This window comes from Zosterops lateralis, assembly GCF_965231275.1.
Source record: "Zosterops lateralis genome assembly, chromosome: 4".
In the NCBI taxonomy this organism is placed as follows: Eukaryota; Metazoa; Chordata; class Aves; order Passeriformes; family Zosteropidae; genus Zosterops; species Zosterops lateralis.
In genome coordinates this window covers 184,918-198,461 of record NC_139765.1, presented here as the reverse complement: position 1 = coordinate 198,461, position 13,544 = coordinate 184,918, and the positions used below count along the sequence as shown (strand labels likewise).

Below are 13,544 nucleotides of genomic sequence, written 5' to 3'. Positions count from 1 at the left end.
CAGGAAGGAGGATCCATTTCAAAGTGATGTCCCTGGGTAAAAGCTAATGAAACTTGTTACCATCAAACCCTGTACCACAGCCAGGATGGATGGGCCAACACAAATGCTTTTCTTATTACTGGACATTTCTTATTACTGAAATTCAGCCCAGAATCCAATTAAGCCAGACATATCCCCCATACAAGAGCTCTGCTTGGGTGAGGCAGGAAAGATCTGACAGACAAGACTGTGTCTGGATGACTTGGTGATTGCATGTGCTGCTGTGATTGTCCAGGTGATGAGGGGACAAGGCCACAGACCCCTCTATGGCTCTGTTCTTAATAGGAGAACAGGGAGAGGGGAAATACAGCAGTGGGAAGAAGAAATGTGTCTCGCCAGGCTATGCAGTAAGAAGGTACTCTGTCAGCTTACTAACATGCACTTCTCTGTGTGATAGTTACTTTTTGCCTCCTCAGGCTGCATGCAGTGCCTGCCTCTGCATGAGGCTTTTCCTTTGGCTTCCATGAGAGGAATACTTCTGGTGTTTTCCATGTGCTTGCTGAGCTTTCTGCTATCAAAGCAGACTGAAACAGCACACGATAGATTCTTAACCTACCTTTTTCCTCTCCCCCTCATCATTCTGTGCAACTCATAAATAGTTCATTGCTGCAAGAAACCCAGCTGGACTTGCATGAAATACACATTCACAGCCCTGCCAACCTGAAACCAGGTGTCTCAGTTCCTCCTCAAATTCAACATTCACTTTTATTTCCAGCCTCCACTGCTCAGTCTTTCTAGTGTTCATAACTGACACCAACCATGAATGTCTGTTAAGGATTTTTGGCCAAGTTACAGATCTTTTGTTGGCCAAAATTATTTCTGGTATCAAGCTGTCTAGGGAGTAAATCAGATTTCATGATTTAGAGCAATATTATTTATGCCATAGAAGTGACCTCATAACATTTAACGCTTCTTGTCCCGTCTGTCTCTATCTTTTAAGGCACTCTACCTACTTGACAGATCAGAGCCCTGGGACACAGGTTTTACTCTCAGCTTTCACTGGTTGGGTGAACTCAAGCAAAACATTTTCCATGTTTTCATTCCCTCCTGTCAAATGAGAACTGCCATTGTAAGGACTGAAGGGTCTACTGCTAGACAGTAATGCAGAAGAGACATTATTATTATTGTTATTATTATTACTTACATTTGACTGGTATTTCTATCGTTCACCCTGCCAAAAGATCTTGCCATGGTTAGAGGTATACTAGAGGAAAAGCTTACATGCTTGCTATTTGGTGCACTTTTAAATATTGTTAGGGACATTTACTAGCAATATTCCCTCCATGAATAAGTGCATTACTTCCTAAAGCACTTTAAAATGTAACGTTAATGTGTATTTGTGCTTATGTCTTAAATGCAAGTGTTTCTGGTTTAGAGCTGAAAGTTGGCCATAGCAGACTGCAATGAAGTAAAAAACTGCAGCAGAAAAATGGGCTTTGATTCATTTTACTTTATATTACTATTTGTGCTTGAGGTAGCAGGATGTAAATTGCTTGGTGGGGATTTGTCAGCATCTCAAACCTACATCACACAAAAGAAAACTTCATAAGATGAAGACAATGAAGAAGGAGGCCTGCTGTCAATGAGAAAAACAGTGAGAGGTGTGTGAGGATGAATTTACTCTGGCATGTGGACAGGGATAACACCTTTCTTCTCTGTGTGTGTGTATCCTGTGAGGGGACACCCAAATATTTAACCTGAAAATCAGAGGTATTAATGGCAGGCAGAGACGTCTCAAAATTGTGTATCTGCAGACATACTACACTGTCCTCTCCTGGCACTCTGGGTATTCCTTGGAGATCTCCCAAGCATTGCCCAACCAGGTTAAACTGCATTGCTTTATGAGATCTGATAAACCTCTCACCCCACAGTGATGAGAACTAGTCACATAAACTCTGGGCATACAGGACTGGGCTCCTTCCTTATGCCTTGGAGTGGCCTACGGGGCTACAACCAGTTGGATCTGTTAAGGATAATGTTCAGTGTTTGCTGTTTGTTATTAATTTCTCCTGAGTGAGAGGCTTCACAAAAATAGAACATAAAACTGTCACTCCTTCTCTACTCCAGCTACGCCAGAGCACCATTACAGTGGCACATGTAAATGAGCCTTGCATTCAGAAACTTCACAGGAGCCTCTGCGGGGGCTCCTGGCCCTCCTGCATTCCACAGTTTCACTGGGTCCCCTCCCTTTACCCTTGTAACTCCTCCCCACTGCTGTCCACTCCTCCACCCCCTCAGAGCCTCCCCTCAGACAAGCTCTGCTGAAGCCCAGAGTACGGCATATCCCATCTCTGACACTGCAGAGGCTTCCAGGAGCAGGCAGATGTGCATCCCCTGGGATGTGCTCCTGAGGCAACTGCTCCAGCTGCGCTTCCAGGCCTGGGGTTTGAACACTGGGTTCATATAGACTTAAAGCCAGCCTAAGGGTTGCCCTTAGCAGAGAGCAGAGACACACTGTAGATCCTCTCCATCCTCTTCTTCTCCTCTTCCCCTGCCTGCCTGTAAAATAACTTGCTGAAAGCAAACAGTTTGGTAAAAGTCTGATCCCTGCCATAAAAACTAGTAGATTCTTTCTTCCATTTTGGGATGCTAAATACCTTTAAATGTCTGAGACTCAAACTCTTTGCCAACTAGGACTTTTCATCCTACAAGGATGCAATCCGGTACTCCCTATCAGCTTGTATGCATGACTGTGGTACTACTAGCCGTGGTAAATGAGGTAATAAAAGTGGTTTAATAGCTTCAGTCAGAGCAGGTCTAGTGAGGAAAATATTTCTGCATTCAGTTTAATGAAAAGGAGAAACTCCTTTCTGAGCAGAAACAGGGGAACAGCAATGGATGTTCCTGAAGCTAACACGGGGATCACAGTTCCCATACGAGTAATAAAGAATTCTTGGGGGAAGCATTGCAGCACTTGGCTGTGCCATCCCAAATGAATGTCATGGCACGTATGCAGAGAATCTAACAGTATGCAGAACTAACTCTAACTAGTTCCAGTGGTGGGACAGAAGTCAGCTCAAGAAGATCTGTCACATCAGGAGATGTGTATGATGTTTTCTCAGGTCTCTTCCAATTTGAAGCCACCTAGTTAAGTGCATTCAGCCACACAGATTTGCATTTAATTGGTGACAAAATCCTCTTAGGCCTATGTAGATTGTAAAATAGCATGAGTTACTGAGCCATGTAGTCTATTTACTTCAGAAACTTGACTGGATATAGATTTGTTAGCACAGAATATTATAGAAGAAAGTTACTTGAAGAGAGGTCTTTGGCATGGGAATCAGTGAACCCTCAGAGCAAAGGTAGGAGATTCCTCAGATTCCCTGCTAGTTCAGATGAAGGTTAGTGGTCCAGTGTCTGTGGATATCAGGACAAATACAGATATTCAGTTACAGTGGTGAAGGGGGCCATGTGAGTACCTGGGCAGGCACAGGCAATCTACTGGTGCCTACAGGGAATGGATTTGCAAATTAAAAACCAGCAAATTAAAGACATCTGTGCGAATTCTGAACTGACTGCAGAACTGAACTGCCCAAAAGAGGCAGAATCAGGATTCCTCACAGGGGCGCGGTAGGGGGGGTGATATGGGAATGAAGAAAAGAAGGACAAGTTCAATTCCATAACTGAGGTAAAAAGAAAGGAAATAATCTCTATAAATATGGAGAGATACCCTCTCTTTTCAAAAATGGTATCGCTTAAAAAGTCAGTGAAGAACCTTAGGGCCAAACAATACTGCTCCAGGAGGCAGATCCCATGGAGGCAGGGTCCACCCAGGCACTGCAATACCAAGATGCTGGATGTTGAAGAGGATACAGCGTTAGAGCAATTCTCACACTGGAGCAGGATAATGTGAACCACTTCAGAGGAGTGCCTAGAAAGCAACATGGCAAAGAGATTGACAGCAATGTCCTGAATTTTAATAGAAAGGTCAGAATTTGAAGAAGTGTCCAAAGTACAGCAAAACGTGAAGAAAATCCCAAGCTTCCTTAAGATCTATAATAATTTCAGTGTCAATTTTCTACTTCTCTTGAGAATTACATAGATGCTTTAGTGAGCTTTGCCAAATATAAACCCTCTAGCAGTAACTGCCTCAGCAGCAGCCCATGTCCATGCAAATGTTGGCAGGTGGAACAAGATGATCCACCAACTTCATATGCAATGCCAGGAGGAGCAACAGACTCCACTTGCCAGTGGTAAACCTCTACCTCTGTGTCCCCTGAAGCTCTACAGCAATTCTCAGATTCTTCATAACTTTAAGACTCCAAGACTTTTAAGCAGCTATTAAAAACAGGACACCAGTTCCAAGACAGAGTCACAGATTTGGAGTGGACTGTTCAGGCATTCTGATGTAACATCTAGCACTTGGTCTTTATTCCCTGGGTTCCTACGAAAAATGTGATTTCTGTGATCATATAATATTTTCCTTTTTTCCTCTATGCGTGTGTGTCTCTCTTTTTCTCTGTGTGTATGTGTCTATGTTGGTTTCTGCTTTGTAACTGCAAATCCCACAGAGAGTTTCAACCAAGTTTGAGTCAGTTACAGTGATTTCAGAGATACCATCCTCTAGCAAGTTCCATAAAAGTAGCTGGCAGGGTGTAGCAGAGAGAACTTTGTAGGTTCTCCTATGAGTAAAAGGCTGCTGAGTGAACTGAAGCCATTTCTCCACAGAGAAGTCTCCATGTTGGAACGAGATGTTATAAAAGCCTCAACACCAGGAGAAGCTTAGATCAGAATTCACATCTTGTTAGTCATCAGAAAATGTAACTGTGGCACAAATCTTTTGGAAGCAAAGCTTCATTAGTTCTGCAGATCACCGATCACCTTGTTTTCAGCTAGAAGAGGGCAGGATTTTCCATTTTTAATTTTTAATTTTTATTTTTAATTTAAAAATCACTTCAATTTTATCCAAATGTTCCCTCTTAGATGTGACTAATCATGGAAGATATTGATCCACTTCCATGTCTCTCAGAAAGTGCAACTTCAGACCACATGAAAATAAGAGCTGAGCAATGAGCATAATCTTAGCAAAAACAGTAAAAAACCAATATAATCATACCTGTGTGAGAAGCAGGTTGTGTATACACAGCACAGAGAAAAAAAAATCATTATCAAAAGAGCAAATATATCTTTATAACCCTGAAGCAACAAAACTCCTACCACCTCATATTAAAATACCATAAGAGAACATCTCAAACCTATTACAGGAAGAATGAGAATGCTGCTTAACGGTTTTCTCATTGTTCACTGTTATCTCCATGCATTGCTCTCCCTGCTATTATCAGCACCCATTTACACCAGTGGAGGGATGTGTATTTGCGTGTGAGGACAGATACACAAAATCTGGTACAGATCCTCAGGTGATGTAAATTGTCATGGCTGTACTGACGTCAGTAAAGATGCACTGATTTCCTCCAGCAGATGATTTGCTTTTCTGTATGTAAAAAGCACAGAAACTAGGTGCTGTTTCAGCTTGGCTCTGAGACACTTCTGCAGACAAATGCTCATGCAAATACATTCTCTTTTTTATGTGCAAATATACATATTGCCTTGAAGTACACATTGCAAGCAAGGACAGGAGCTTTAGGCTGCTTCCTATGCTGGAATTTAGAAAAAGGATTGTTCCTGATCTACCTGCTCACTCCTGTCTGTAACAATAGATCTCCAACTGCTTTGTCACAGATCTTAAAATACACAGAGATGAAAGGGTCAGTCCAGCATCACAAGTCTGTTAAAAATAAATTTAGGAGGCATTAAAGTTTGATTTTAGGACTGCTAATCCAATGCTCGAACTGAGATCTTAAACTGAGCCATTGGGCAGAACAAATCCAATAGTCAAGACTCTCATTTTCTCACCTAGGGCTTAACTAAATGAAATTACATATTCCAGAATAGATGAATACAAGAATAATACTAGGTTGTTTCAAGGTACATCTCTTTGAGGGGACAAAAGGGAATATATATATATATATATATATACATATATATATATATATTTAAAAGCCAGGAAAAAAGAGAAAATTGTCACATTTCAGACTCTGTCCTTATAAATTACTCTTCTCCTTTTTTTTCTTATTTGCTTTTATGTGGTTCCATGGAATGTGGACCAAGTAATAAGCACAGGCTACAAGTAATTCTAAAGCAAATATAATATTTTCCATCTCTTAAACAGAAATTATTTCTGGCCTTCTATAATGTTTTCCTAAGAGAGAAAAACAAAAGGTTTCATAACTGAGACTGGAAAGAGAAATAAACCACTGCTGAACTAGGAAAGAAATAAGAAAACAAGCAACCTAAAATGGTATTTATAGGCATTTATGGGGAAAATAACAGGAAAGCAGAAGATGAATAAACTCTATTTACGGAAATACTATGGAAGACAGGCAGTAGCTCTTTTTTCCTGTTTCAACCTGCATTCCAAGGCAAAAGGAAAAAAATACAGCTGAGAAATTTCTACAGTCCAAAATATATATTTGTGTAGAGGTATTTTTGCTTGCAGAAGTGCACATCATTTTATCACGTGAACTTTTCTTTTTAATGGGTAAGTTTATGCCATAATTAATAGCAGACCCAAATTCCAGCTGACAGGCTCTGTTCTGGCACTGTCTAAAGACTAGCATGAGCATCCTGAGAAGAGATTGCTCTGATTTTTTCTGACTAAAAGTGTAAATAATTTCAAATACGGCATTGGTGGGAATGCGTACAGTCTACCTCATATAAGTAGCCACCTGCTGCATGCATAAACTGCCTGCACCATGCCTAGACTGTATATTCCTGTGCATATCATTTAATGAAGGATATGGAAGTGCCAGCTGCTGTGAAGAGTGGGACAGCCAGCCCAAGAGTCACCTGGCCCTGAGGCCCTTGCACAAATTCTCAAGGACACTGTTAACACCAACTCAGCTGGGACATTTTTCCCTTGATACCTTTCCAAGCAGCCATGTGTGTATCATTTTGAACGCTAACAGTGTTGCCATGTGAGTCCCTTGGTCCTAAAGGCTTCTCACAGAGAAGTGTTACCGTGGATCTCCCTGGGAAGTGACAGCAAATGGGTCGATACAAAGCATGGAAGAAAGGTACCCTTGCCACCACAGAAGAGCAGCCTGGGTGCAACAGAACACACAGCAGAGTGACATAAAAATATCACCATCTTATTAAAAAAAAAAATAGTGCATTTGCATCCCTTCTTATTTAAGTATTTTAAATTTTGGCTTTTGCTGTTGTTTTGAGGCCCCATCTCCTCTTGCTAAATGACTGGTACAAGTCCTTGCTATTCCAGATACTGCTCTAGCTGGGCTCAGACACAGATAGGGAAGAGGTGTCTGTCCAAAGCACTGCTAGACATTGTTTCACAGAAATTCCTTTCTTGATATTACTTCCTGATGCTCCCATCCCACAAGGGAGATTTCCCACAATATAAATTTCAGCCTTGACACTGTATTGTTCTGGCTGGGACTTTATACAGCATCCTACTGAAGTCTTATCCCTGTGGGAGGAAGTCCTTGGGCTGTCCTTACTCAGCAATTTCATACCTAGAACTTCATCCTGAACCTTTCCTAAGATAAGTTTTTTTCCATCCCTCACTTCTTGTATTATTTCTTAATTATTGTCGTGAATCACTGACTCCATCCTCCTCTGCCCAGGATTTCACAGGCCCTGCTGCAGGTACAATGCAGGTGTGTGCTGTAAAGTATGTCTTAGCTGATTGCAATGGAAGCAGTATGGATAGATCTTTAAATTAGATGTAGTCAAGGAGAGTCTACTTTCTGTTTTCCTCTCAGCGTGCTCTTCATGCCCAAATCATCTGAGCAGGACTTTAGCCTGTGAAGCTGTGCCAGCGCAGACCTCTGTCATCGGAAACCCACTTACAGCACTCAAAGCCAAATAACTTCTGGTGCTGAGACATTGCATCAGAACGCATTGCATTGCCAGCAGGGATTTGCAGAACCCAGGGCAGCACCAGTGCAACTATTTCTGGTGTGTGAAAGCTCAAGGGAGTTAAACCCTGAAATATGCTGGAGGAAATCTGAGAGACTGAAAAAAGAGGGCAAAAGTAGCATTCCTTGTGTGCCCAAAGTGAAATCTGGGGTACACGAGCCATTTGGAATTGTTCTGATCTTTTTTTCCTAATTGCTGGAGGGTTTTTTGTGCTGGTGCAGTGCGCACATATAGCAATATATGTTCATGGTAAACCATAATATTTACAGTTATTGTTAGCTCCCATTGAAATCAGTAGGATTTTTTTTCTAATGCCTTTACCCTGGAGATAATCCATAGAATAGAACATCAACGCATAGTTAAAAAGGAAAATTATGGAAAACAGCACCTCTGCATATGCAATATCTTCATTTTAAAGTTATATAATTGAGCTGTTGAAATTAACAAAAAAACAGCAGTGTCAGAACACAAGAGCAATTAAGTGATTTAACATCATCTTTTAACACTTGCCTCTTTACTAGGATAAAAAATTCTAACCTAAACCAGTACAAAATAAAATAATATAGATTTCAGTCTAATGCAAATCCAAAATGAATTTTAAGACCTCTGGGAAAATGTGATTTTAGAAAAATTCTCATAAGACTTCATGTAGTTTGTTTTGCATGAGAAGTTATCTTGTAGAGCAAACACAGGCTAATAATTTAAAGACAATACTTAGATCCATTATGTCATGCTAGACAAATACTGTTTCTGTGTCTTCTTTTCACTATTTATGACACGGTTAAAAGAAGACTTTAATGCCACTTTAATACAGAATGTTTGTGAATTGCAGCATGTCTTTCGATGGAAGGATGTATAATGGATTATTAGCTATTATTCTAATTGTATTTATCAGAGTGAGTTTTCCGACTAATGCCTGGGCTCAGAATCGGAAGTCCTTCCATAGACAGCTCCTACTGAGAGTTTTTCTGATAAAAACCAGCAGGATTTGGGTCATTTAGACTTAATCTGCTAAATTCAACCCTGTGGCATTTCCCTGATACTCAAGGAAGGGTACTGGGGATTGGCAAAGAAGGTTGTATTCTGATAAAGGGATGGAAAATTTATACTCAGGATTTGCTGACACTTTGGGATGGTCCCTTAAGACAAGAGGCTGTAAGGGTGTAAGGGTGTTCTGAGCTATGCTAATTTGGCAACCTGTATTTTTGAAGCAAAACATTCCATGACGAGTGACCTTATTTTTTTGTTTTTAAAGCTGTGAGGTGCTTATGCAATAGCCTCCTAAGGTAGAAAGAGACAGATGCCGTGGAATAATAATCAGCCTAATTCTTGCTGAAAATCTCTGCAAAAATTTTTCTCCTTTTCCTCCTCTCCTTTTGTAGCTAAGCTGAGTACCATCTTTCCCACAAAAAGACATGCAGCAACAATCTGGGGGCTCTGGCTAGGTCAGGAATTCCATTTCCAGAGATAGGCTTGGGTTTTTTCCCTTTTAAAATGTAGGTTTTGTTTGGGTTGTTGTTTTTGTGTTTGGGTTTGGTTTGGGGTTTTTTTAAGTCTTTAAAGAAGAAAAAGTTGTCAGTTTTTACAAAATCTAACAACAAAAATAAGACTGAAGTTTCCTTTGAAATAAAAGAGATGCTTCTGTTGCAGAAGACATCCCTTGCAGAAGACTGCCCCAGCTGACATGAATAGTCACACGTGTCCAAAAGCTCAGGTCTTCACTTCTATCTAGAGCCTGAGGTAAGCTGGGCTGCAAAAAACCCCTCAAACCTGACTCACAATGAGCAAAATCCCTGGGCTATGTCTGAGGTGAGAAGGACCAGCACAAGTCCACGCTTAAACATCCTGCCAGAATCTCCTGTATTGTGAGGGCACAGGGAATTCCATTACTGGGCAGACGCAGCAGGGCATTGCCTGGGTGCTGCTTCAACCTCTCATCTTAGCCACTGTATCCAACATGCTAAATTATCCTTTTCTTGATCTGTTTAGAGTGGCCATTTTCTGTAATGAGCAGTCAGTCCTCTCCTCTTGGCTAAGAAAAAAATATAGATAACATTGAATTTCAGAGTTTATAACAGGGAAAAATATGTTTGGACATGGGGGCAGGGGAGGAAGGAAGGGAGAGAAGATACCTGGTCTGTATAGGTATTAACATATATGTCCTCTGCTGTCACACAAAAGCAAAAATACAACTCGCAGGTTCGCCAATTGAATCATGTGTTGGGCATCCTGTCAATAGGTGGTGAAAGACTCGTCACCCACCATCCAAGTTGCCTTTAAGTTAGATTTTGCAGTCTCTTTGATTACCCTGTAACAGTCAGAGACAAGAGAGTATGAAACTCAGTATATACAATCAGTCTGGGGGGAAAAAGAACCTGCAGGAGTGAGAAATGTAGACTGGCATCTCTCATATTTCCTTTTCTATACAAAGATTTTGGTTTGCTTAAGCTATAGAAGGAAACAGAATCCGTCTATTTCAATCTTCCTGAGTGAAGAACGCTGCAGAGATCACCCTGTTATCTCCAGCAGCAGCCCTGACTATCCACAGAAAAGGTTCCATCCAACCTTCTATCTATCTGAAACAGAAAGATCATCATATGATAAACCAGTAATCAGCTGTTTTCTTAATGCACTTCTCTTTGTGCATTTTGGCATGAAAAAAACCCCTACGATTCTTCCCCCAGTCAAACCCCACTGCAAAAAGAGCTCAGATGAGGAGGAAGTATTGAGGCTTATGCACAGAAATTGATCCTTCAGTCTGTGTAATGACGTATGTTAGAAACTCTGAGCAGAAGCAAGGAAAGCCCTTGCCGAGATGATGCTCCTTTCAGAGCCTTCACTGCAGGGAGTCACTCTGGAAAAAACAATGGGGTTGATTATGCATTTTTATTTGGGTTTCTTATTGGTTTGACTTGAGGGATTCAAACCATGCTATTCTGGATTTACACCAGCTGGCATGAGTTCAGGATCTGGCCCCACTTCTTTTTTTAAACTCCAGCTATTTCATGATGAATAAGAGCCAGATCCTGCAAAGGCTTACTACCTGCATTAATACTCTGAGGAGCCCACTCACTTCCTCTAAGTTGTGATTGCAAAATTGAGTCTTACGGTGCAGTATTTTAGAAGCAAGCATATGCTTTTTGGGATTCAAGCATGCCTTGTCCCTACCTATTCCTTTAATAGCATTCCTTTCAATAGCAATATCTCCCCTGATTTTCACAGAATCACATGACAGATGCTGAGCTGTTATGAAGTGGTATAACTCTAAATACACCAGTGGAAAATCCAGCTCCATGTTGTAGTTCTGCTTGTGTGTTCAAAACAAACACGAGAGAGAAGGATCCCTTTTTGTAAATTGTCAAGAGACAAGGAAGATGTTTTAGGCTTGTGAACTTCATTTATGTGCTTCATATGTACTTATGTGTTGTGCACTTCAATTGTTTTGACATCACTATAATCAAGACAATAGAGACAATTCTGGGAAAGACATTTGATCTACTTTTATGACTTATATTAGTTTCTTTCTTATCTAAAAGAAGCCACAGCAGAAACTATGCTCCTTCTCCTAACTTTACTAACTCTGGCTTTCAACCAGAAAATATCCCCCTGCTTTCCAAGTGCAAATCCAGAAAGAAATGACAATACTGACCGCAGCTGTAATTACCAGCTGGTGAACTGTTGGCACATACTGAATACGTAATCCAAGAGAATGTTGCTCTTCAGTAGCAGCCCTTTCCACCACCTATAGCGCTGGAATGCTCGTCCTTGTTTACTATACATTCATGCACACACAATACATTTCAGTCTCTAAGTGCACCATCCGTATCTCTATGAAGCCATCACACCACGTGAAATACAATGCACCCCTTACATCAGTGAGGGCAGGAAAACCCCAGCTCGCTCCAAGGATGATGGGGTTTTTTGACAGATACCAGCAACTTAAGGCAAGCAGGAGCGACGCTGCTGTGCTTTGCGAGGCTTCTTCGTGCCCGGGCTAAACCGCACTCATCGTCCATCACGGGCTCACTTGTTTCTGACAGACAAGGAGGGCACGGTGCCCCGCGGGTGAGCTGCCGAGGGCTCCAAACCGCGAACAGACCCTCGTCCACAGGAATGAGCGCGGCGAGCCGGGAGGCTGATGCATCTCGGAAGCAGCAGCATCCTGGCTCCTCTTTGCACTGTGCCTGCTCTCCCCGAGAACGCATCGAGGGAGGGATTCCCCACCCACCCACACGCCGCCTCTCCCTCCTTGCGGGGCTGCAGGGGGTATAACCCGGTTCCCCGCTGGATGCGGGCCCGGAGAGAGCCCTCTCACCCTCCCGCCCGCTCTCCCCCTCGGCACTTACTCCGCTCTCCGGCTCAGGACGCCTTTGCCGATGGCCTGGGGGGTCTTGTGCTGGAGCAGCGCGGCGCAGCAGCCCCTGTCCCTGCCGTCCTTGTCGGCGGGGTGCTGGTGGGGCTGCGCCGCGGGGTGCTGGTGGCCGGGAGCCCGCCCGCCGCCGCCGGGCCCCGCCGGAGCCGCTTTGCCCGCGGGCGGCGGAGCCGGGAGCTGTTGGTGGTGCTGAAGCGGCTCGGGCTGGCCCGGCGGCGGCGGCGGGGGCTGCTCGGGCGGGGGGCCCTGCGGGGGCTCGGCGGGGGCCGCGGGCGGCTCGGCGGGGGCCGGCGGCTGCTGCTGCTGCTGCTGCTGCCCGCGGAGGCTGCGGTTCTCGGTGCTCAGCTCGTCCAGCCGCCGCTCCAGCTCGTCGATGCGCTGGCGCTGGGTGTGGATGAGGCTCTGCTGGTTCTGCACGATGGCGGTGAGCTCCTTCAGGTAGAGCACGGCGCGCACCGGGTTCTCCAGCAGGCTCTCCATGCCCCGGCCCCGGCGCGGGCCCCGCCGCCCGCACGCCCGCCCGCCGACGCTCCGGCCAGAGCGGCGCGGGGTGCGCGCACGGGCACGGGCACGGGCACGCGCCCCCGCCCCGCCGGCCGCCGCGCGCTCCCGCGGGGGGGCGGGGACGGGAGCGCGCGGGAGGGGCTCCTGCTGGGCCCGCCCCCGCCCGCGCCGCGCACGCGCGGGACCCACCGGGGCGGCGGTGCCGTCTGTCCGTGTGTCCCGCGGTCCCGTCCCGGGGCTCCCCCGGCAGCGCTTCCCGCCCGGTGCCGGTGCCGCCGAGCGGGGCGAGCCCTCTGCGCAGCCCCTCCAGGACCCGCTCTTCTCCCTCTCCCTGACTTGCCTCGCTGAGTGTTGCTGTGCTGTCCTTATCCAGGGTGGCTTCGTGATTTCTTTCGGTTTTTTTTTTTTTTTTTTTTTTTTTTTTTTTTTTTTTTTTTTTTTTTTTTTTTCCAGAGGGACTTGAATAATTGTCTAGTTTTGGCTGCCGTGTGGATAAAGTCCCTGTTTTTGGCTTACCTGGTTAGAAACATTAAGGTTGGAAACGTTCTCCAAGATGATGAAGTCCAGCCTTTGACTAAACAGCACCATACCGGCTAAACCATAGCACTAAGAGTCATGTCTGCTTGTATTTGGGACTGCCACACTTCCCTGGGCAGCCTGTGCCAAACCTTAACTACTCTTGCAGTGAAGAAAT

The 13,544-nt window shown here is 44.2% G+C and overlaps 1 protein-coding gene across 1 annotated transcript in view; it reads right to left on the bottom strand.

The window, feature by feature from the left end:
- IQSEC3 (IQ motif and Sec7 domain ArfGEF 3) overlaps nt 1-12,954 on the bottom strand; it is a gene marked incomplete at its 3' end in the record, with an annotated part of 99,280 nt that extends 86,326 nt beyond the window's left edge. Inside the window, exon 1 of the mRNA XM_083860307.1 lies at nt 12,321-12,954. Coding sequence (XP_083716433.1) covers nt 12,321-12,826 — 506 coding nt within the window. The 5' untranslated portion in view covers nt 12,827-12,954. The remainder of the gene's footprint in view (nt 1-12,320) is intronic.
- Between the last annotated feature and the right edge of the window lie 590 nt (nt 12,955-13,544).